Source organism: Mesoplodon densirostris, chromosome 7 (assembly GCF_025265405.1).
Source record: "Mesoplodon densirostris isolate mMesDen1 chromosome 7, mMesDen1 primary haplotype, whole genome shotgun sequence".
NCBI lineage: Eukaryota > Metazoa > Chordata > Mammalia > Artiodactyla > Ziphiidae > Mesoplodon > Mesoplodon densirostris.
This window is the reverse complement of record NC_082667.1, coordinates 124867197-124889820: the sequence shown is the minus strand read 5'-3', so window position 1 is coordinate 124889820 and position 22624 is coordinate 124867197. Positions and strand designations below refer to the sequence as shown.

Genomic DNA, 22624 nt, shown 5'->3' with positions numbered 1-22624 from the left:
TGGACTCAGCAGGGATTATTTTTAGGCTGGCAGATGGAGGTGGTGGCTGGCGCTGGTATTATTAGACAACAGGCCTGTGGTTTGGGAGCCTGGTGCCCGAGGTGGATGGGGACGGGGGCGTGGGGGGGTGGGTGGAGGAGGGGAGGCTCCCTGAGGACTTGTACTCACAGAGGAGGAGGCTGGCGCCGCCGCCACACCCAGCCGAGCTCCCGGGTCCTAGGTTGGGGGGGGCTCAGCCCAGTGCCTGCAGCTGCCTTCTGACCCAGGCGCACCCCGCCATCCTGCTTGGGTCCGGGGCTGCAGAGCTCTGGCTGTGAGAACCCGTCCAGAGTGTGTGGTGTGGAGGGGCTGGCCTGACTCAGCGGAGGGGAGGGGCTGCTTCTTGGGTCGGCGCGGGAGGGGCCTTCGTCCTTGGTCCCTGGGCCTGTGGCCAGGCCAAGGGGAGACATGGCAGCTGGAACCTGCTCCGACCTGCTGCCCGGCGGGCGGCTGAGCCAGCCAGGGGGCCCCCAGCCTGCTCACCTGTGAGATGGAGATGGTAGTACGCCTGTCGGCCAGCGCTGAGACCCAGCACGGGCCTGGTATGTAGGAGCGGCCTAGAGGAAGCCGGGTTTGCCTGGTGGCTGGCTCTCCCCGCCGTCAGACCTTCCGGTCCTGGCACCTCTCCTCCCCCAGCCCCGCCTGTGGAAGAGCCCCAGCTTGGGGGGGGGGGCGGCGTGCCAGGCCCTGGATGCCCCGTGGTCCTGTGCTCACAGGGGATCCAGTGGCAGCCCTGGACCCGGCTACCCGCCGGGCACCACCTGGCCCAGAGAGCAGGCGGTTTGTCCCCAGTGGGCTTTCGGAAAGGTCAGCCAGACCGCAGGGGCACCGCGTCCTCCGTTGCCCTCTCTGCCCACCAGGGTGTGTCCCCGAGATGCAAATTCGCTCTGCTGCTCCGGGTACAGCTGTGTCCTGCCTTCTCGGAAAGGGGTGTGTGGCATCCAGGACACGTTCCACCCCTGCGGTGCTCACCCAGCAGATGCCAGCGTCCCTTTGAGGCTTGCGGCCTTGTCCCTCGGCTGCTGCAGGCTTCTGTGGTGGGGAGGGGTGTGGGTCCTCCCCCTCCTGCAGCCCTCCCCCTCAGGTCACCACCCATCCCCGTCTCCCCCTCCCCGCTCCTCCCTGCTCCCTTCTGAGCCAGCCAGCCGTGAGCAGCCTGCTGCTCCCGGACTAACGGCCTCCCTTCTGTCCCCCTTCGGCTCTGGGTCCTCTGAAGGCCTGTGTCTCTGTGTCCCAGGCTGAGTCCTGTGTGCCTCTGAGCTCTCTCTGTCTGTTTGTCTCTCTGTCTCTGTCTGTTCGCACCCTGACCATCTGTCTCCATTCTTGCCCCTGGACTCTCGTTCACTCTTCGACTTGGGTCGTGTCCTCCTAGGGTTGAGATCATGTCTCTCCTCCATCAAGCCCCTCTTCCTTCTCTGCTGCCAGCAATGTTTACTTTTTTTTTGCAGTGAGCTTTTCTGGAGAAAGTGTTTTATTAGACATGCTTGGCTCAGAAAGGCTCAGGCTGAGGGGGAAGTGCTCGTGGGTGATGGAGTGAGAGCACACGCTGTGCGTGTGTGTGTGTGTGTGTGTGTGTGTGGGTGTGGGTGTGTGTTGAGGAGATGAGGGAAGCTGATAAATATTTTAGGACTCAGAAAGCCAGGAGGGCTGGTCTGAGCGTGGGAGCTGGGGCAGAGCCTCCCCCCCGCCCCGCCCCGGCCTTCTTCCTGGGAAGCGGGTTTCTTTTGGCTTTGCTCCCCGTCTCTGCACTGCTGGCCTCACCGTGTCCTCTCCAGCTGCCGGCCGCTGGTGGAAGGGTCCTCGGGAAGAACCGTGGAGGCGGGGCTGAGGCCCGAGTGGGCCTTGGTGGGGTGGGTGCGTAGCCCTGAGTCCAGGCTGGGGGGGGGCCGGTGTGGAAGAGGCTGCCTCGCTGCTGTGCGGTGAGAATGAGGCAGCCCAGATGCAGACCCTCACCCCGCCAGAGCCTCCAGAGCCTTTGCTGTGAGAGGGGGGCAAGCGACCCTGCCCCCTGCCCCAGGCGCTGGGGCCAGAGCCTGGGAAGGAGCCCCTTCCGTGGAGCCCTCTGGCCCCCAGGTGACGGACCCCGGGAGGAGCCCCCCCTCTTACCCTGGTTCCTGTATTTCCTCTCTTCTTCTCCTCCAAAGTCTACACACTCACACGTGCACGCATACACGTACACACACGCACACACGCGTGCACACGCGCTGCTTTCCCTGCTTGCTCAGGCGGCCTGCTCCTTGCCCATCCCTGCAGGGTCCAGGACCAGCCTTTGTGCCCGGGTGCTGCGAGGCGGGCTCTGTCCCCACCTGGTGCCCCTGGGGTGGGGGTGGGGTGCCTGCTGCGCTTTCCCTGAGGGGCTGTAATTCAAAGTTAACCTAAAGCAGGGCTGGGAGGGTTGGGAAACCGGCTGGGGCCTCAGGCAGGTGAGGGCAACAGTCTGCTCTGCCCCCAAAATACTCTGTGATCTTAGCTCTTTCTCTAGAAAACAGTGATGTCACCGGTAGCCAATCAGCGTCTGGAAGGGTTGCCTCCTCCTCCTTCCGCAATTTGCAGGAGGAGAGGGAGCTGGAGCGGGAGGGCGAAAAGGAGAGACAGACAGAGACACAGACCCAGAGAGATGGAGGCAGAGCGCACCACGGAGACCGGGCAGTGGAAAAGCAAAACCCCTTCCCCGGCACAGGCGAACAGAACCCCACAGGCCCCTCCAACACACACACGCGCTGACAGAGACATATAAACGGGGAGGTGGGGAGAGACAGGCAGGTAGACAGAATCACCCATGTAGCGGGGAGCTAGAGAGAAAGTGACAGAGACACAGCGAGACAGACGTTGGAGGAGGAGCCAGAGCCAGCCAGAGAGTCAGAAAGACACAGAGACACGAAGGAGAGACGGACGAGAGGAGCGGGGCAGGAGCCGCCAGGGGTGGGAGGTGTGGTCAGAATCAGGCCCAGAGGCACGCGGAGGACAGGGGCTGCTCTCCTGGACGTCCCCGGCTGGGAGCCTCCGCGGAGCAGCTGCTGTCCCTGGTGCTGCCTGGAGGGTCCCAGCCGGGACTGGAGGGGAGGGGCGGGGTGGAAGGGCTGGGCTCTGGGGGGTGGTGTGGGTACTGGAGGGAAGGCAGCGGGAGGGGCCTCTTTCACTTGGAAGGGAGCTGGACAAGGTGCCTTTGGGCTGGAGGTGGCGTTGCAGGCCTCGGGGCGGAGCCTGGGTTAACCGCTTCTCTCTGCGGCTGGGGGTGCGGCTGCTGGGGAGCCTCTGCCGCCTCATCTCCCGTCCCTTCCAGTCCCTTTCGGGAGGGTGGCTGAGCCCTGTCCAGCCGTGCGCCTCGTCCTCTGCCGGAGGTGGGGATGTTCCCCTTAGCTGGCTGAGGTTAGCAGCCTCAGGGTCCCCCCTCCTGCGTCCCTAGCCTCCTGCGGTCTTAATGGTGATGTCTGGGGCTTCGCAGCCTGATAGGCTTGGGGCGTGGAAACGGGCGGCCTGGAGGCCCCTCCCGCCCCCTCAGAGGGAGGAGGGGCAGAAAGGCCAGCTCGTGCCCCCGGGGTTTTCCCTCTGGTGATGCCGTGAGCAGCCTCTGCTCAGCCTGTTCGGGATTCCCCGCTCCTGCATGGAGCACTCTTGTTTTGTGCTGTGAACATCAGGCTGAGCTGGGGGCGGGGCATGGGAGGACGGCTGGCTCTGCAGCTCCTGCCAGGCTCCAGTGGGAAGCATCCTGGTGCAGGAAGACGTCCCATGTTCACCCGCTGCAGCGCCCAGGCCACGGTGTCCACAGAGGGGCCGAGGCCCCTCCACCTTCTCAGTGGCCACGCTCCTCAGAGTTGGCGGGGGTGTCATGGGGGAGGTTGCGGTCGGGCTCCGCTCTTTGGGGTTGGCAGGGCAGGGGTGGCCTCTGCGGGGGCCGGGCGGGATCTCCTTTCACCTCCTTCCCTGTCTCCCCGTGTGGCTGTCCCAATAGGTGCCCACGGCCTGCGAGAGGAGCCCGAGTTTGTGACCGCGAGGGCCGGCGAGAGCGTGGTCCTGCGATGCGACGTGGTCCACCCGGTGACGGGGCAGCCCCCGCCCTATGTCGTGGAGTGGTTCAAGTTCGGGGTGCCCATCCCCATCTTCATCAAGTTTGGCTACTACCCGCCCCACGTGGACCCTGAGTATGCAGGTAAGGCTTTCCCGCCTGGCTCCGGGGCCCCCGCACCGTCCCTCCTGCCTGTGTCTCGTGGCCTCTTGTCTTTTCCGACGGGCTTCTTATCTCTGTTTTCCAGTCGCTGTCTCTGTCCTCCCATCCTTTGCACTCTGGTAGGTTTTAATTAAGTGGTGTGAGGAGAGGGACACGGAGGTGGGGCAGACACAGAGCTTCCTGCACAGCCCCGCTGGGCCGCAGGGGGCAAGGCCGGAGGAGGAGAAGGGAGGCCAGGAGCCCGATGCGTGGGAGAGGAGGCCGGCGGGAGGGCGGCTGGCTCGGCAGCAGCAGCTGCGTCAGAGCCATGGCGGCCGCGGGGTTTGCTCTGTCTGGCTTTGCCCACTCCCTCCCTCTGGCTCTGAAGTTGGGGCTTCATCCCGTCCTGAGTGTGAGGAAGTGTCTGGGCGCCTGCTCCACTCGCTGCCTCGTCCTCCGGCCTCCCTCCTCCTGGCCCCAATGCCGTCTTGCTCTGCAATTACTCCTGCCAGCGGTGGCCTCACTGAGTCACTGTCAGGGCCTGCCCGCCAGGGAGGAGGGCGTGGGGCGGTGTGAGTGAGGGGCGTGTGTGCCTGTGCGAGGGTTGCACGTGGGCTTGTGTGTGTACGCATGCGCGTGCGTTGGGGTTTAAAGGAAGAGAGGAAACTGGCGGGACACAGCTTTTATCGTTACCTCTGATTTCTGAGGTCCGCACTGCCTTTTTCTCAGCTTCTGTTTTTCTTTCTGTCCTTCTGTGTCTGTATCTCTCCGGCCCTGGTTGGTTTTGACTGTCTGGTTTGTAGGCAGATTGCCATCACCGAGGAGACAAGGAGGAAAGCATAGGAGGTCGTGGGGAGTGAGCGGAGGGGGGACCCCGAGGGCTGCTCTGGGGAAGGGAACGGAGTTAGGGAGGGCGGCTCGGGTCTTTGCTCGCCTGCCAGCCGCTCCTCATTCTCGGGCTACAGGCCCTGCGGCCAGACTTGGAATCTGGGCTCTGGCTGGATGAACGCTCTGCTCTCTGGCCTCCATGACAGGACTAGGAGGGGACGCCGGCACCCTGTCCCCAGCGGCCTCTTCTCTGCCCACCATAGGGGTGCTGGGCGTGGCAGCCACAGGGACCTGCTGGGGCGGGGTCCCGCTCCTCCTCTTCTGGCTCTCTGGCCCCCTTCCCGCCAGCTCCGTATCCCTTCTGCCTTTCCTCGGCCCCAAGAGAACAGGAAGTTGCAGGGAACTGAGGCTTTGTCGGTGCAGCTGGCGGGCAGCGAGGCTGGGGCTCTCGGGGCCGCCCTGCTCTGGGCCTGCCCGGCGGCGGGCTGGGGTCACAAGGGTGCTCTGCGCGGCCCTGACCCACTTTGTCCCCTTTCCACAGGCCGCGCGAGCCTCCACGACAAGGCGTCCCTGCGGCTGGAGCAGGTGCGCGCCGAGGACCAGGGCTGGTACGAGTGCAAGGTGCTCCTGCTGGACCAGCAGTACGACACCTTCCACAACGGCAGCTGGGTGCACCTCACCGTCCACGGTGCGTGCGTGCGCGCGCGGGCCTGTGCGTGGTGCGTTTCTGCGTGCAGGCATGAGAGTGTGTGCGTGCGTGCGAGTGAGCAGGCAGACGTGCGTGGTGCGTGCTTGCATGAGTGCGCGCAGGCGTGTGAGCGTGCGTGCGTGCGAGTGAGCTTGCATATGTGGTGCGTTCGTGTGCGCTTCCTTTGCGCGCCCCCGGGCTGGGGGCCCCAGGCCCCCTGGTTCGTCCTGGAGCCCCTGGGGGCCGTGGGCGCAGAGGCCTGGCAGCTCCCGGCACCAGGGCGCTTGCCGCCGGCGGGGTCGTCAGAGCCCAGCGCAGGGAGGTGGAAACCGGCATCCGAAACCGGTAGGGTTGAGGATCTGCGGGACGGACTCGGGAGCAGCCGCAGGAAGATCCTCTCCGGGCATCTCCCCGTTACAGCCTTCCTTTAGTCCATTCGCCTCAGTAACCGTTGGGCGCTAGTCTCTACGCTGGATGATCCGCAGCAGCAGAGCACACCCAGGGCCGGGCGGGGGTCCTGCTGGTCCCGGTCCGGAGGGCGCCTTCTGATGCCCGCGGGTACTTACTGCCCAGGTGAAGGGTGACGGGCCTCGTGCTGTGCCGTGCTTCCCAGGGCTCCGGGGTTCCCCTGCACCGAGGGTCCCCTGTGCCCTTGGGAGCCCTCTCTTGGGAGGGGACATTCCGGAGGAGCCAGGGGGCGCTGGAACCGGGAGAAAGTGGAAGGAGAAGTGGTCCCCACGGTGGAGGGGAGCAGGGTTTTTGCTTTGATTTGTTTTTCTTTTCTCTTTCTTTCTTTTTTTTTTTTTTGGTACGCGGGCCTCTCACTGTTGTGGCCTCGCCCGTTGCGGAGCACAGGCTCCGGATGCGCAGGCTCAGCGGCCATGGCTCACGGGCCCAGCCACTCCGCAGCATGTGGGATCCTCCCAGACCGGGGCACGAACCCGTGTCCCCTGCATCGGCAGGCGGACTCTCAACCACTGCGCCGCCAGGGAAGCCCTTTGATTTGTTTTTCTGACCATACAGTTACTCTTGCTTCAGTTTATGAGCCGACGTGTTCAGCCGCCGCGTGTTGCAGACGCTGCGTTGGTTATTGAGGTGTCCACAGTGTGTGTGCTTTGGATGCACCCCTCACTGCTTGCCTCTTTCTGGGTGTGATGTCTGTGACCCTGGGTGCCGCGGTCGGGAGAGAGCAATGGGCGCTTGCCTGGGTTGCAAGTTTCTCTGAGCCTCGAGGGTCCCTGCCTTGTGGGGTCATGTCAGGCCGTGCTCCTTCCGCCTTGAAAACCCATCCAGGGCCCTGGAAGAACAGAGTATTTTAGCCAGAGCACTGGTCTCTGGAAAGCGAACTTAGGGACGGTGGCCCTGGGTCAGTGGTCCAGGCTGCCTGAGCCCCTGGATGCAGGTGCTCCTGCTGGTCAGTCCCCAGAGACCAATTGGAGGCTTATATAAATCTTGGTTGGGCTGTCCCCACCACCCGCGAGTTTTTGAGTCATCCCTTTTCGATGCCAGCTGTTGTATGTGCCCAGAATGAAAACTCGGCTTAATATTAGCCCAAGCAGAACATAATTAGGAAGGTAAACCTGCTGCTGACAGCATCCCTGACGAGCACCGAGCCAAGAGCCCCACGCTGCTTGCTTTCTTGTGCCCTTTCCCGAGGCGGGCCGACGCCTCCTGCAGCCCCACCTCCTCCCCTCACATCACTGCTGGGTCCGGTCCAGTGAACAGAGAAGCAGGCATGCGCAGACACTCCGAGCCGGGACGCAGAGCTTCGTCCAGAGTCGTGTGTCCTGTTAGAGCTCGGGCTCTGTCTGCACCAGGGGGAGTTCATGGCTGGGAATTCCTCATTGCTCGGATGGACCGGCACGGAACGCGGCCCGATGAGACTCGGTTTATTTCACGCATCCACTGCGTTAGCTGTCTGATCCCTGGCACCCATGTCACTTCTCTGAGCTTCCCTTTTGTGTTTCCAAGAACAGAGCCTGTTTGTAGGGCTATTGTGAAGATTAAGGGAAACGCTGTGGGCGAAGATGTCTGGCACCGCGCCTGGAGGGTTGGCTGCGCGGGGTCATTGTGTGCAGGATGCTGGTTATCCTCCTCCTTAAGGGAGAAAAAGATGAAGTCGGGTAGCACAGGAGGCGCCTCAGGTTGGGAGAGGTGGCCTGTGGTGGTCGGAGAGCCCTCAGGAATACACCCACGATCACCCATTCAACACACGTTTCTGAACATCCACTTGGCAGGCTATGGGGAAACGCAGTGGGTGTGACCCAGACCCAGCTCTGAAGGACACGTCAGGAGGCAGTCAGGTCCAGAGAGAATTGCAGTATGGGCTTTGGGAGCGTGAGGGATGGAGGGCTTCTCTGAGGCAATGAGCCCTGGGCAGAGACCCTTCGGGGAGGAGGAGTCTGCCAAGTGCGGGGGCAGGAGGCAGGAAGGGTGTTCCAGGGCGGAGGGAACAGTATGCCTGGAGGCCCAGAGGAAGGAGAGCTGGCGCATTTAGGCAACCTGGCAGGTTGTTCGTCCGGAAGGGTCAGGCTTTAGCACTGGGGCTCATCATCGGATGCTTTCCCTCACCAGGGGCCTCCCTCTCAAAGGGTGGACACCACAGGCACCTCCCAACGTAAGCGATCTCACCCTTTCTTCCTCCTGCATTCTGAGGTTCCTTCCCACGTAAATACTTCCATTATCGAAGGAAAGCGTTTGGAGCACCCACGTTGCGTTGCTTCCAAACTAGAATATTTAATGTTAGGCATTTCTGACTGGGATCACCTTTGGAAAATGAAAAATTAGAATCACAGATTGTCTTATTCTCCTTCTGTGTTTTCTCGAAGACCAGTTGGGAGGAAACAAGCCCAATTATTTTTTTATTGCTTATAAAATACCTGGAAAGCCAGAGTCAGACCTTGCTTTAGGTCGATGAATTGCTTGGAGGAGGGGCCAGCCTATTTCTAACGTGCACGATTAATTATAGGGCATTTGTGAAAAAGAATTAAGCCTAGAAATGCAGCTGGTAAGCTCACACCTAATCGAGTAAATAATCGGGAGTCAAACCATTATTTTCCGGAAAACTCGAAATTGTTCAAAGTGCTTTCCTGATTAGCACCTAAATAGTAAAGTGATTATGTAATTAGTAATTAATTTGTCACTTCAGGATGCAATTTACCATATTATCTTTTCTTTAAGTGTGACACAGAGGTAACAGAGGCCACGGCTGTGTGAGCTGGAATTCAAGGGTAGGCGTGGCGGGAGGGCTCTGCTGGGTTAAGCGCACGGCTAGGCCAGGAGGGGCCTGGGGTTCGGATGCCAGGTTCCCTCTGCAAGGACTTGGAATGAGTTTTACCATCACTTTTGGTGTATTAGACGTTGGGTGAGGATGGACCTTCTCAAGGATGTGTCGTGCGTGATGAAGCCTGCTTCCTGGTCACCCAGTCCTCACTCCTGTGCCCCCTTTGCGGCCACGCTCAGCGGAGGGGTGGGGAGATCGTCGAAGAAAGCCGTCTCGCCATGGTCTTGTCTTCGGTTTTGTGTTTGCATTTGTGTTGGTCTGTTGTGTGTGTGTGTGCGCATGCGTGCAGGTGTGTGGCTCTTTCATTGCATTCATCCATCTGTTCAACCAATGTTTGTTGAGACTCTACTACATGCCAGGAACTGCGCTAAAAGCTGGGCACATAGTGGGATTCTTGGAAATCTCTGCTCTCAGGAGACTTGGTCGTAAGTGCTTTCAACAGTCTGAGGAGACAGGAATGCAGCAGGTGCTTTCCTAGACCGGCTGACCAGGCGAGGCAGAGGCCAGCAGGCACCGAAAGGGTGAGATGTGGGTACAGCCCAGGAGGGGGGATGGCCGACGCAGAGCCCCCAGGAATGGAAGTCCTTGGCACGTGTAGGAAGACGGGAAGGCTGCTGTGTCAGAGCAGAGTTGAGGGGTGTGCAACAGGAGGTGAGGCTGGTGGCAGGTGGTGGGTGGCCGCGACCCCCGGCGTGTCCTGGGCCTGGGGCAGGGCAGCCTCCGAGGAGACCCCTCTCACAGCGTCTCGTCGGGGCCTCAGGAGCCCTGGGCGGCCGACGGTGATGACGGTGGTGACCGAATGAGCCCCGTTTCACGTGTTTACGTTTTACCAGCTCCTTTCACGGACTTTACCTCGCTCATTCCTGCCACTGGTCTCGTGGTAAACTGGGGTTTAGGTAGAGCCCCGGGCTCCAGAGCGAGTGGCGGCTGGACTTAAACTTGGAGCCTCGAGCCCGGTGCTGTGGACCCTAGGCTGGTGTCATCTGCCCCCACCTCCAGAAGGCTCTGAATGTTCGGCCGGGAGTTGGGGCTGATCGGGTGGCTTCCACAGGCAGCTCAGACAGGCGAGACAGAGTGTGTTATTCGTACCGACGGGATTTTAGTCAGAAGCCCGAGGCAGGTGCTGGGGGACAGGGTGGCACAGCCTTGGAGACTTCGGAAGTGAGTAGCCCGTGGACTGGGCTGTCCTGCCTGGTCCCCAAGGCAGCTGCGGGGAAGGTGGGGGATTGTCGCTGCAGAGCCTGGGTGATTCTTTGTCACCTGGCTTGTGATCCGTGCTAGGCCTGACAGGGCTCAGACGGCAAATGTCCCAGAACTGTGGGCCTGGCTGGGCTGGGGCTACAGAAGGAGGGGTGTCTGGATGATCGTGGGGTGACGGGAGCCTCGTTTATTGCCGCATCCCTGGTGCTGAGCATGGGGCGCCTGGGGGTACTGGACAAACAGCCCTTTATTGGGAATTAGGTGTATGCAACGGGGAAAGTTGAGACTTGGGGCCCAGCCACACTGACTCTGAGCTCCAGGCCCCCCGCCACAAGGCGGGGCCTGTCACCTGTATCACCTTCCACCTCCTGGAGGGCGCCAGCCTCGTGGGGTGGCCCAGCGCAGGGCCCTCGCTGTGTTCAGGGCCGCTGGCTGACCCCACCCCGCGCCTTGGGTCTCTTGCAGCTCCCCCCACCTTTACCGAAACGCCCCCCCAGTACATCGAGGCCAAGGAGGGCAGCAGTGTCACCATGACCTGCACAGCTTTTGGGAACCCTAAGCCCATTGTCACCTGGCTGAAGGAGGAGATGCTGCTAGGCGCCAACGGCAAGTACCAGGTGAGTGTGGGTCTGCTGCGGCCGCTGCACCCACCTCTCCTTGCCCTGCGCCTCCATCCCCGTGACAGTTCACGCTTGCGGAGGCGCAGGCGGGGCTGGAGGCGGCAGGCGGAGCGGCAGGCACCCGTGTCCTCGGAGGGAGAAGCCTGCTTCCGTGTCCCCAGGTGCATGGGCCCCAGGCCACGTCCACCTGGATGGAGTTGGCGGGCCCAGGGCTGGGAGCTGAGCCCGACTCTCCTCGGCCCCAGGTGAGTGACGGCAGCCTGACGGTGATGTCGGTCAGTCGGGAGGACAGAGGTGCCTACACCTGCCGCGCGTACAGCATCCAGGGAGAGGCCATCCACACCACCCACCTGCTCGTCCAAGGTGAGAGCGATCTGGCCTCTACGCCCTGGGCCTCTGGCAGGGAGTTCCGGCCCCACTGAGCTTGGGGGGTTCTTCCCAGGGCATGCGTGGCTCAGCTGGGGGTGGTGGGAGCTCCTCTCCATATCGTGGGGCTCCTTGGTGGCCTGCGGCGGCCCTCCCGTGAGGTGGCGGGAGGCGCCATGCCGAGTGGGTTTCTGCTTTCTCTGAATGTCCAGAAGGCGTCCCGCTGGGCCTCCTCCTTCCCCGGGGGAGGAGCCCTCTCTCAGGCTTCCACCCTCTGATGATGGCATCAGTCAATAAAGATAGGAATTCCGTCCAACCCCAGAGGGTTACATAACATGGAGGGTGTTTGGTGGGGCTGGTGTCTGTGGGGTCAGCACCTGAGGTGCCGGCCTGCCTTGCCTGGGGCCCCGAAGCCCCCAGAGGGGGCGGCCTCCGTCCTGCTCGAGGGGTGGGGTGGCGGCTGCGCGCTGCTTCTGCGACTCAGGCCTGTCTGGAAGGTGCGCACCACCAGGGCTGCTGGAGCTCCACCCCTCTCCTCCCCTTCCCCGACCCGCCCGCCACCCTCATCCGGTCAGCCCGCAGCCTCTTACTCCTCTAGAGGCAAGGCGGTTCCTTTCTCCTTGCAGGGGGGGGTGTGGGGTGTGGGGTGTGTGTGTGTGTGTGCGTGTGCGTGTGCGCGCACGCCTGTGTAGGGGTTAGCTGGCTGCTCGGAAGCCGGGTTTACAGAGGGGCTGTGCATGGGGCGGGCGTCTACAGCGGGCTGGGAGCACACGGCCACACCTCCGGACCCCTTGCATCCCTGGGACCTGCAGGGAGAGGAAGAACCTGAGCACAGGCAGCAGCTGGATGCGTCTCCATGACAACTGCTTGGTTGCGCTGCCAGCTCCTGGACCAGTGCCTTCCCCGCTGTCCTTCCCAGGGCTTGGGGTGCCCCTTCCTGAGGGTCGGAGCCTCCTGGGAGCCCAGTGCTGTGGCCCCCGCCACCCCACCCCCGCCAGGAGAGGTCATGCTTGTTCCTGTCCCCCCAGGACCTCCCTTCATCGTCTCCCCTCCTGAGAACATCACTGTCAACATATCCCAGGATGCTCTGCTCACCTGCCGGGCAGAGGCCTATCCCGGCAACCTTACCTACACCTGGTACTGGCAGGACGAGAATGTCTACTTCCAGAAGTGAGTGCCCGCCCTTCCCTTGGGGCCCAGCCAGGCCCCCTCAGGGTGAAGCTTCCGAGCAGGGGCTGCCCTTGGGCTCTGGGAGCTGGCAGGGGTTGGGGGCATCCGGTCCGCGTGTCCCTCATGCTGAGGCCAGTGTGTGTGCAGAGGGCGCCTGCCCCCTCCTCAGCCGTGTGGAGGACTCGCTGGCATGTTGTCCCAGCGTTGAATGGAAGACGCCTGCCCCCACCCCCCTGCCATTGTGTCCTGTGTTCTGTGTCCCTGCAGCGATCTGAAGCTGAGGGTGCGGATCCTGATCGACGGGACCCTGATCATCTTCCGGGTGAAGCCTGAGGACGCGGGGAAGTATACCTGCGTCCCCAGCAACAGCCTGGGACGCTCGCCCTCGGCCTCGGCGTACCTGACCGTGCAGTGTGAGTGGGGCAGGCTCAGGCCACGCTGGCCACACGGGGGGCTGGAGGGCTGCGTGGCGGCAATGTGGGCGGAGGAGGGGCCGAGGCGGGGACGGGACAGCGCGGGAGGCGGCCTGACCCGGGCTGGTCAGCGGAGGTGAATCGAGCCCCCGCCAGGCTCTTCTCCAGGCCGCACGGCCGCCCGTGTCCACTAATGCATTCCGTCAGCCTCGCCCCGGTTGGGCTTAGGGACAGGCGGGCCTTCTGGACACTGTCCTCATGCCGGTGCTGGCCAGCTCCTCTGTCCGCACCTTGAACGAGGTGTTTTTTTCTCAGTATCTGAGGGCATGTAGCTCAGACCCAGTGGGGTAGCTCTCCTGCCGCTCTCTGCTCCCCTGCTGGGTGGGCAAGGGGGACAGACCCTCTCTGGGGCGACTAATCTGCTTCCCCAGCACCGGGCCCCTGGCGGCTTCCCTACCGCGCCTTCCAGGGCTGCCTGAGACCCAGGGGAAGGGGCTGCTCTTGGGCCGGAACGACCGAGGGCTTCTGTGCAGCATCATTCAGCTTGCTGGTCTCGAGTGGGGGAGAGGATGAGTGCCGAGGGCTAATCTCTTCCTCCTGATTGGAGGATGACTCTGTCACTTTGACAATAAAGGCCCCTCTTGACATGGTGGGTGACAGGCTGTCCATCACACAAGGGCTCATGTGCAAGAACCACTCCCTCCCACAGCACGGAGGGGCGGGCGAGAGTATGACCATCTGGAGAGGTGTGGCCCAGAGGTGGCATCTGAGCTGAGGACATTAGAACAGCTGGTGACCCCAGGAGATGGGCTGAGCATGGGCCCGGTGGTGGGCCCCCCGAGTCCCGACCTCACTCCCTCACGTAGTGATGCTGCTGGTGGGGGCAGAGGCTTCCTCTCTGCTGTCCACAGCCGAGGACGACTCTCAGCTGCTGTCTTATGAGCCCCGAGTTCCTAAGAGCTGTGAGGCCTAAGGAAAGCTGTGTGACCCAGAACCGCAGGCCTGTCCCACCCAGGAGAGAAAAAGCTTTGATGAGTTCCTTCCTGTGTGCCCAGGCTGTGAAGGTGCCAAGGGCAGGGCAGGCTCCTTGTGGAGCGGAACCCCTCTGCCTGTGTCACCCGGGCACGGAGCGGGCAATGGCGGAGGGGGGAGGGCCAGCAGGGGTGGTCTCCAAAGGACGATGATCCACCAGGACCAAGGCTCCCGTCCTCCAGGCTGTGGCCGTGTCTGCTGAGGGGAGCGTTTCCCTGTCTCCCTCTGGCACCATCACCCACTCCCACTTGTCGTTTTTTACCTCTTTCCTGCCTTCAAAGAGAACCTGGGGGGTGAGGTTTTCAGGTGGGTGAGACAAGGATCTTTATTTCTGCTAAAAAGCAGTGTTCAGAGTATTTCCCATTCATAAACCCTTTGAAAACCTTGGAGGAGAAAAAAAAATCTACCATACAAAAGTAGGAAGCTATGTCTAAATATATATTTCGGCCTGGTATTTATGTAATGCTCTTCTCTGAAGGGCTCCAGACGCTAACAGAGCCGCCCATTCATCCCCACCGCCTCCCGGGGAGTTCTGGATCCTTCTCCTCCATGGCCCTCGGGGAGAACCTGGGGAGCCTCGGAGGGGATGACTCACCCACGTCACAGGACTGCTGCTCCTGCTCTCCCGAGAAACTTCCAGCGGCTCCGTGGCTGACTCTGCACCCCACCTGCACAGATGGGAAACCAAGGCAGAGCAGAAAAGCAGCCTTGTGGTTCCGCCCCTGGTCGCCGTCCGCAGAGGACGTGGGGCGAGGAAGGGCTTGGGGTCCCGCAGAGACTTGGGAGGGACGCTGCTGTCCTATGAGTCCCGGCGGCTGTCGCGTCTCCGGGCGGAGGTGTCTGGGGGGAGCTGCAGGCGGGCAGGAGCAGCGGTGCCTCCATGCATTCACACGGGTGTCCTTCAGGATGCAGGGCTGGACACACAGGACGGTTGCTGTGGCCTCTGGGCGGTCAGCCCGGGGGGTGGGCTTTACCATCTCGTGGTCCCCGCTGGGCCGACCTGGCACTGCGCCGAGTGGGGGGCCCTAGGCTGCGGGGTGGCTCGCCCCCCCCGCCCCGCCTTCTCACCTCTGCTTCCCTCCCCACACCCCCGGCCCTGCAGACCCAGCCCGCGTCCTCAACATGCCCCCCGTGATCTATGTGCCTGTGGGAATTCACGGCTACATCCGCTGCCCCGTGGACGCAGAGCCACCGGCCACCGTGGTCAAGTGGAACAAGGACGGCCGCCCCCTGCAGGTTGAGAAGGTGCCGGAGGGCCATGTGCCGGTCGCGGGAGGCCCCCAGCCCTGAGGTGCTACCTCTGGGGATCTGGTTCCCGCCAGGGCCCTTCCCCTCCCCCCAGGATTTTGGGAGAGCAAAGAGCCATTTCCCGTGGGCCGAGTCCAGCAGGGCCTGGCCGTTCTCGCATCGCGAGACGCCCCCGCTCCCGCAGCCTGTGCACGGAGGAGCGGCTCAGGTCCGGCTGAGGGGCCCGGGCCGAGCACCGGCTCCTGACCCCAGCTCCCCTGCGCTGTCTGTGCCCCAGCAGAACCTGGGCTGGACCCTGATGGAGGACGGCTCCATCCGAATCGAGGAGGCCACAGAGGAGGCTCTTGGCACTTACACCTGTGTGCCTTACAACACCCTGGGGACCATGGGCCAGTCTTCCCCCGCGAGGCTCGTCCTGAAGGTGAGGCCGGGGCTGCGGGCCGCCTCCGTGCGGGCGGTGGGCGCCTGAAATGCCCGACATCACAGCCTCGCCGCGCTCTCCTAGGACCCCCCGTACTTTACGGTGCTACCAGGCTGGGAGTACAGGCAAGAGGCCGGCCGGGAGCTGCTCATCCCCTGCGCTGCCGCCGGGGACCCCTTCCCTGTCATCACGTGGAGGAAGGTACCTCTGGGCTCCGGGGCTCCCGGGGAGCGCGGTAGGGGCACGGCCTGGGAACGGCGCTGTTCCGACGGGGCGGGGGCTGAGTAGCAACGGTGACTCCTGGTGCGGGGGTGGGGGGTAGGGAGGGCTGCGGGCTGGGGCCCGGTGTCGCCCGTCCTTCCTGGACCCCTGAGTGTTGGTGGCTTCTCTTCTTCCCTGCCCCTCCTCCCGCCCCTGTGTTTGGCCAAGGTAGGGAAGCCCAGCAGAAGCAAGCACAATGCCCTGCCCAGCGGGAGCCTGCAGTTCCGTGCCCTGAGTAAGGAGGACCACGGAGAGTGGGAGTGCACTGCCACCAATGTGGTCACCAGCATCACTGCCAGCACCCACCTGACTGTCATCGGTATGGGGCGTGGGAAGGCGGGCCGGGCTGTGGGTGCGGGGCTGTCTGCCCCCGGGTCCGGGCTGGGCCTGGAACAGGTGTCCTCTTACCTGGGGCTCCGCGCACGTGTGCCCACTTCCTCTGCCTGAGACCTTGTCGCCAGGACCTCGGCCTGCACGTTTTCCCTGCCCCTTTGGGGACAGACAGCCACAGTTGTAGCAACAGCCAGTGCTTTTTGAGCATTTACCACCAGCTTTAGGCTCAGCACCTAGTGGGGCCTCATCACACACGTGTGTGAGGTGGGAGCTGGTGTTCCCCCCACGCTCGCTCATGGAGACCAAGGCTGGTTTGGGTGGCACGCCCTGCCTGGCGTCACTGCACTGAGTGGTGGGCCCGGGACTCAGGCTCCTGCCGGAGGTGTTGACTGCCGTGCCGGGCTGGTGGGCGGCTCTCACGTTGGTGTTTGGGTCTCAGGCCAGAGAGCTGTGTGGGACGGGGGCCTTTGGGCTTTGCCTGTGGCCGTCGGCAGCACTTCCATGCTCTGCAGATGAGCCCAGGCCTGGTCGTGGCTGATGACCAGGGGCTGGTTTCCCTCCGGCCCTTATTCCTGATGCTCACGCATCTCCTGCTGGAAGGACAAGCCTGCGTGCGGGACGGTTTTCCCCCTCCAGCCCCATGACCCAGCAGGGCTGGGTGCAGCTCCCCGGAGCGTCCTTGTCCCCATCTCTCCCCCGGGGCACAGCTTTTGCCAGGTGCACGAGGTCACAGCCCGGCTGCGTGGGCTCAGTTCCTCCCACCTGAGGTGTCTGCTTCGCCTGCAGGCACCAGCCCCCATGCCCCGGGCAGTGTCCGGGTCCAGGTCTCCATGACAACTGCCAACGTGTCTTGGGAGCCAGGCTACGATGGAGGATTTGAGCAGACATTCTCTGTTTGGTACGGACCTCTGTGAGTCACCCCCGCACGCCTTGCTCTCTGCTTATCCCCCACCCCCGCCACCTCAGTCCCTGGGGTCAGGGGGCAGGTTATGAGAAGGGTGTGGCTCTCCACCTGCCCTACCTCCCTCCGGACGGTGGGGTGTGTTGCCCGGTGACCAGGCTCCAGGGGGTGGGGTGTCTGGGATGACGACGGGGCTGGGGCCTGGATGGTCCGTCCCCCTGTGCTGCGCGTCCCCAGCTGGCCTCGCGGCCCCTCCCTGTCCTTGGCTCGCTCCTCCAGCTTGCTCTGTTCTCTGGAGCCCAGAAGAGACTCCTGATGTTCAAGGGCATCATAAGACAGCCAGCCACAGCATAGATCTAACTTTTACTCTGGCCCTGCACCAGTGGTTCCAGAAACCAGTGTGAAGTGGCGCTCACCTTCCTGGCCTTTTCTGCACATGTGCATTTTCTCTCTAGGACTGTGTGTCTGTCGTCTTTGTACCTGGTTATACATTCACTTAGTGAAGTGCAGAGATTTGAGATCTTTCCCAAACCTCGGGGTACACAGACATCTTAATGCATGAAGCAGGCTGAAGACAAGAGGTGTAGAAAAACTGGGAAGAGAGGCCTCGGCTGAGGTCCACCCCTCCCCTCAGGATTTTCTCTCTCCACATCCCTATCCTGAGCCAAGCACTGGCCACCTGCATCATGGGTGACATCCTCGAGTGGGGAGGGTGAGCCCTCACCTCCTCCTTTCCAGACCTGTCTCATCTGGGTGTGTAGCCCCAGCCAGGCTCACCAGGTCGGGACCGGGTGGGGGGGCAGGAGGAGGAAGCATAGTTGGGGGCGCCTGGAGATTGAGGGAGAGTCCTCTGTGTACTTCTCAGCAGCAGGGAGTAAGAGGGACCTGGCCTGCTTCCCAGACTCTGATTACCTAGGCGTTCTGAGCTCTGGATGCCAACTGGACCTAGGTGGTGAGCTTGGGGGGCTTGGAGTTGAAACGGAGCCCCCTCCCATCCCCACCTGTTCCCCAGGGCAGGCGGGACGCTGCCAGGCGGCTGCGTGGCCAGGGCAGGGCGCGTGGCCGCCTTTGGGGAGGCCCGAGCTGAAGGTCTGGGCATGGACTGGTTCCCCCGCTGCCTGGGCTCTGCTTCGCTTTGTCACTCTGCTGCCTGCTGTGGTGCCGGCGGGGGAAGGGCGGTCACGGGGCTGGGGAGGCCTCCTTCCCGCGCTGGTTTCTCTTTGCTGTGCTTTCGGCTGCCTCCGCTCCGATTCCTGGGCAGAGGCTTGAGCTGTGAGCCGTGAGCCCTTGGCCTGCAGGGGCCTGGCCTCCGCGGGGGCCCTCAGGCTGCTGAGGGATTGTGCGGCCAATCCCAAGGGACGATGTGTCCTCCCCGTGGGGGCGCCGGGCACTGTGCCTGGGTGCTGGCTTCATGGCTGGCAGGGAGTCAAATGGGCTGCAGAGCAAGGGTCGACCCTCACCCCCGGTTCCAGTGTTCTGTAGCCACAGCGCGGCCTGCCTTGGTGACTTCTAACCCAGAAAGCCTTAGGGGTGGGTCCTGGTCCCCATTGTGGGGAAGCACTGGGCATTTTTGTCCTGTGCCCAGCTCCTCCTCAGTGACTCAAGCCTGCTTGGACAGATGGAGCCCTCGGGGTCACGCAGGTCCCGTTTGGCTGTCCCCGGGAGGCCGGGTGGCCAAGGGCACCCGGCCTCCCCCTGGTCCTGCTCATCCCCACTTTCCCACTTTGGTACCTGCCTTGTCCCCAGTGTCCTCACTCCCAGGGCTGCGCCACTCTTAGGGCTCTGACCAGGGTGAGATTCTCCCAGAATGCAATTGGTAATTTGACCAGTATCTCGAGCGTCAGTCGCCAAGGGTCCCTTTTCATAGAATAGGCACCAGTAGTGGCTGGGGACCTGGCTTCATGGGGACCGGCACCAGCCACAGCTGGGGGGTCGTGACCTGCTCCTGACCTCTAACCCGGGGAGGCTGGGGCAGCGCCCCCAACTCCAGCACCTGTGTGCCCTCTCGAGTCTCCAGTGTAACCCACCCCACGCCCTTGTCCCCGATCCTCTCTCTCTCGGGCAGGATGAAGCGGGCACAGTTTGGGCCCCACGACTGGCTGTCCCTGCCTGTGCCTCCGGGACCCAGCTGGCTGCTGGTGGATGCCCTGGAGCCCGAGACAGCGTACCAGTTCAGCGTCCTGGCCCAGAACAAGCTGGGCACCAGCGCCTTCAGTGAGGTGGTCACTGTGAACACTTTAGGTGAGGCCGGGCCGGGGTGCTCCTGGAGGAGCTGGGATGGAGAGCGGACATTTCCTGCCCGCTGTGTGCGGGCGCCTTGCTAAGTGCCTGACAAGACCAACACTGACCTCCCAGTGAGGGTCTGTCCTACCGTCCCGCGGGGTTTGTCCGGGCCAGGGTGCCTCGTGCCCCGTCTGAGCGCCGTGGGCTGCCCTGACGTGTCCTTGGACGGATGGAAGAGCTTCAGTTCCATCGATCCTCGCTGGCCCCGTGTTTGCATCTTTCTGTGCCTCCCGGCAGGGTGGGGGTCCTTCCTCCTCCTTTTGCACTCCCGCTGCTCCCTTCCTCTGGCCCCCCGGCCTCATCTGGTGGCAAGGCGTAGGGTTGCCTCTTCCTCCCTGACCCAGCGGCTCACCCCGCCCTCCTGCTGTTGCATTTGGCCCCTGTCTGTGGCCAGAGAGGTTGGCTGTGACCAGGCAGCCCCACGCCAGCCTTGTCCCACATTCTTTCTTGCAGTGGCTCACCCCGCCCCGAAGCCCTGTGCCCTGGGGCCTGTTTTTCCACCTGGGCCAGAGGGGAACGGATGGAGTGAGCAGTGCTAGGGAAGATGTTCCTCCTTCCTTGGAAGAGAATGAAAGATACGTTTTGTAGTATCTTTTTTTCATTTTTAAGATATATTTGATGTGGACCATTTTTAAAGTCTTTGTTGAATTTGTTACACTGTTGCTTCTGTTTTTTATATTTTGGTTTTTTGGCCCCGAGGTGTGTGGGATCTTAGCTCCCTGACCAGGGATTGAACCCACACCCCCTGCATTGAGGTGTGTGGGATCTTAGCTCCCTGACCAGGGATCGAACGCACACCCCCTGCGTTGGAAGGTGAAGTCTTCACCGCTGGACTGCCAGGGAAGTCCCTATAGTATCTTTTCAAAGATACTGTCTTATTCAAAAGATAATTACATTTCCTTCTTCCCTGAAGTTCCTGACTCTTTTCCTTTCACGGGACCTGACGCCCTTGTGTGTGTCGTTAGAAGTGCTCTGGAAATGGAATCAGGAGGCTCGGGCCCACCGCCCTGCCCCCTTCCCTTGGGTCAGGAGGGCTCTTCATGGGACACGTGTCCTGAATTGATGCCTGCACCCTGGGGGTGTGGCCCTCATCGCCCTGGGGTCACTGCCCCTACAGGGACGTGTGGGTAGAGGGGTTGCAGCGGCCTCGGCACCCCCGCCATCACCCCTCCCTCCCCCGCAGCATTCCCTGTCACAACTCCAGAACCCCTGGTGCTGGTTACCCCACCGAGGTGCCTCACAGCCAACCGGACCCAGCAGGGTGTGCTCCTGTCCTGGCTCCCACCTGCCAACCACAGCTTCCCCATCGACCGCTACGTCCTGGAGTTCCGTGTCGGAGAGCGCTGGGAGACGCTGGATGACGCCATACCTGGCACTGACGGGGACTTCTTCGCCAGGGACCTGTCCCAGGTGAGGTGCCTAGCATTTTCCCGGCTGCTTTTCTCAATTCCGGAAGTGACGTGACTCTTCCTAGAATCACTGGAAGCTTTGAGTGACCCAGCTCAGGTGTGTGTGTGCCGCTGCGTACCGTCCCACACCTGCACTCCTGTGCTCCCAGGTCTCCTGCCAGGGTTTGGGATCCTCAGATCACTTCAGCTGAGGTCCGCAGGTTCAGGGCCTGCCCTGTGGCCGCGGGGAGTGCTGTTCCCGCTTGGGGGGGTCTCCAGGTGCCGACACGAGCCAGGGTGGGCTGGGGGCCCAGCTCCCTGCTGGAGTCTGACGTGGGCAGAGGCTTCCCAGAAGGGTTGTCTTCCACTTGCCCAGAGGAGGGTCCCCCCTTTAACAGTTCCGAGCCCCTGAGGAGATGACGGTCCTTTTTTCCAGCGGACTCCCCTTAAACCGGGGTGTCCCTCTAGTTGGAGAGGCAACAGCTAATTTCTCAGATGCCCACCACCCCACCCATCTTCCCTCTCCCTTCCCTGCACTCCTGAGAGCCCGTGTGGCATCTCTGCCCAACTCTGCTTTCAATGACCTCATATTGGTAGCTTGAAATCGGCCACGGTGGGAGTATTTATCCCATGGAAATCGGCAGATACTCCGAGTCGCAGAGCTGGGGTGGGGGGAGGATGGGCGGCTGTTGCAGGTCCGGGTCGCTTGGCTGACGACGGGGTTTCCTCCCTGGGGCTGTAGGACACATGGTACGAGTTCCGGGTCCTGGCTGTCATGCAGGATCTGATCAGCGAGCCCAGCAACATCGCCGGCGTCTCCAGCACAGGTACTTGGGGGGAGGGGCGGCGTCTGTGGAACAGCTCTTATGGGAAGAGGCTGAGCTGGAAGTAGAGCGAGAGCGCCAGCTGAAGCCTGCCAGGTGGGTAGGATTTCTCCATCTAAAGAGCTGCGTTCATGGCCGTTTCTATAAGGTAACCACAGAGAGAAATCCAGTTAAGGCTCTTGTTAGAATAGTCAAAAAGGACTTCAGCCCTTTTGCTGTAACATTTCTGTTCCTCCGGTGTCATCCTCTTGTGGGGCGGGGGGCGAATTGGAGCGAAGAGACAGAAACAGGTCAGCAGTACTGACGCCTCTCGTTAAGACGGCTTCATAATTAGGGTGTTTCATTTGGAAAATTGCTGTTTGGTGTTGTTTTCCTCCATTCCTTCCTCTCCGTAGATACTTTCAGGCTAAATAAAGCCAACTCCCCAGCATTTTCTCCATTTCTCTTTCTTTCTCTTGGCTCTGGTCCCATTTCTACACATCTTTCTCCAGCTACGCTGCCTCACGTGGAGCAGGTCCCTCCCCCAGAAGTGGTTCCCTTGGTTTGGAAAGAGGTTTTTGCTTAGTGATCCAGCAGTGGCTCACGTCCTCGGGCAGCGCTTGCAGAGCCCCTCGGAGCCAGTGGGCAAGAGCTGGGCCAAGAAGCTCATGCTCGGGCCTGGTAGAGATATGGGGGCAGCGGGGAGGGCAGGGGGTGGGCGGGCGAGAAGGCCCGGGGTGGGGGGAGCGGCTGCGGCTTCTGTCGCGTGTACTAGGCACCGTGGGCTGTTGTTCTCTACACGGAGGTGCCTGCTGTAGCAGCAGAGACGAGCGTACTTCTGTCTTGGCTTCCCTCCAGGGAAGAGAGCTGCAGCCAAGCTAGAAGAGAGGACTTGAGGGTTTGGGGGTGCCTCTCGTGAACTGTTCTGCATTCGGTGGCTTTATGTCTCGTTCCCGGCAGTCGGGAGGTTCCTGTGGTAAACAAGGATGCAGCTCCCTCAGCATTCCCTGTCTTGAAGCCTCCCACTTCCAAAGGCTGAGCCTTCATTTTCTACTCAACCAGTCAGCGCAATCTGGATTGTTTAATCCCTTGCTGTCATTGACATGGCAATGGATTCTGGCCAAATGTATCAAGATATATAGGCTTCCCCTTCGATGAGCCTGTAGAGCGGCACTTACTAACACAACTGTCGGGTGACAT

General features: G+C 62.1%; 1 protein-coding gene across 1 annotated transcript in view; it reads left to right on the top strand.

The window, feature by feature from the left end:
- IGSF9B (immunoglobulin superfamily member 9B) overlaps positions 1-22624 on the top strand; it is a 41533-nt gene that overhangs the window by 5075 nt on the left and 13834 nt on the right. The window contains exons 2-15 of the mRNA XM_060104662.1: positions 3992-4189; positions 5556-5702; positions 10651-10802; positions 11051-11168; positions 12200-12341; positions 12609-12754; positions 14889-15031; positions 15315-15455; positions 15540-15656; positions 15885-16035; positions 16836-16947; positions 19016-19191; positions 20417-20643; positions 21364-21448. Coding sequence (XP_059960645.1) covers positions 3992-4189; positions 5556-5702; positions 10651-10802; positions 11051-11168; positions 12200-12341; positions 12609-12754; positions 14889-15031; positions 15315-15455; positions 15540-15656; positions 15885-16035; positions 16836-16947; positions 19016-19191; positions 20417-20643; positions 21364-21448 — 2055 coding nt within the window. The remainder of the gene's footprint in view (positions 1-3991; positions 4190-5555; positions 5703-10650; positions 10803-11050; positions 11169-12199; positions 12342-12608; positions 12755-14888; positions 15032-15314; positions 15456-15539; positions 15657-15884; positions 16036-16835; positions 16948-19015; positions 19192-20416; positions 20644-21363; positions 21449-22624) is intronic.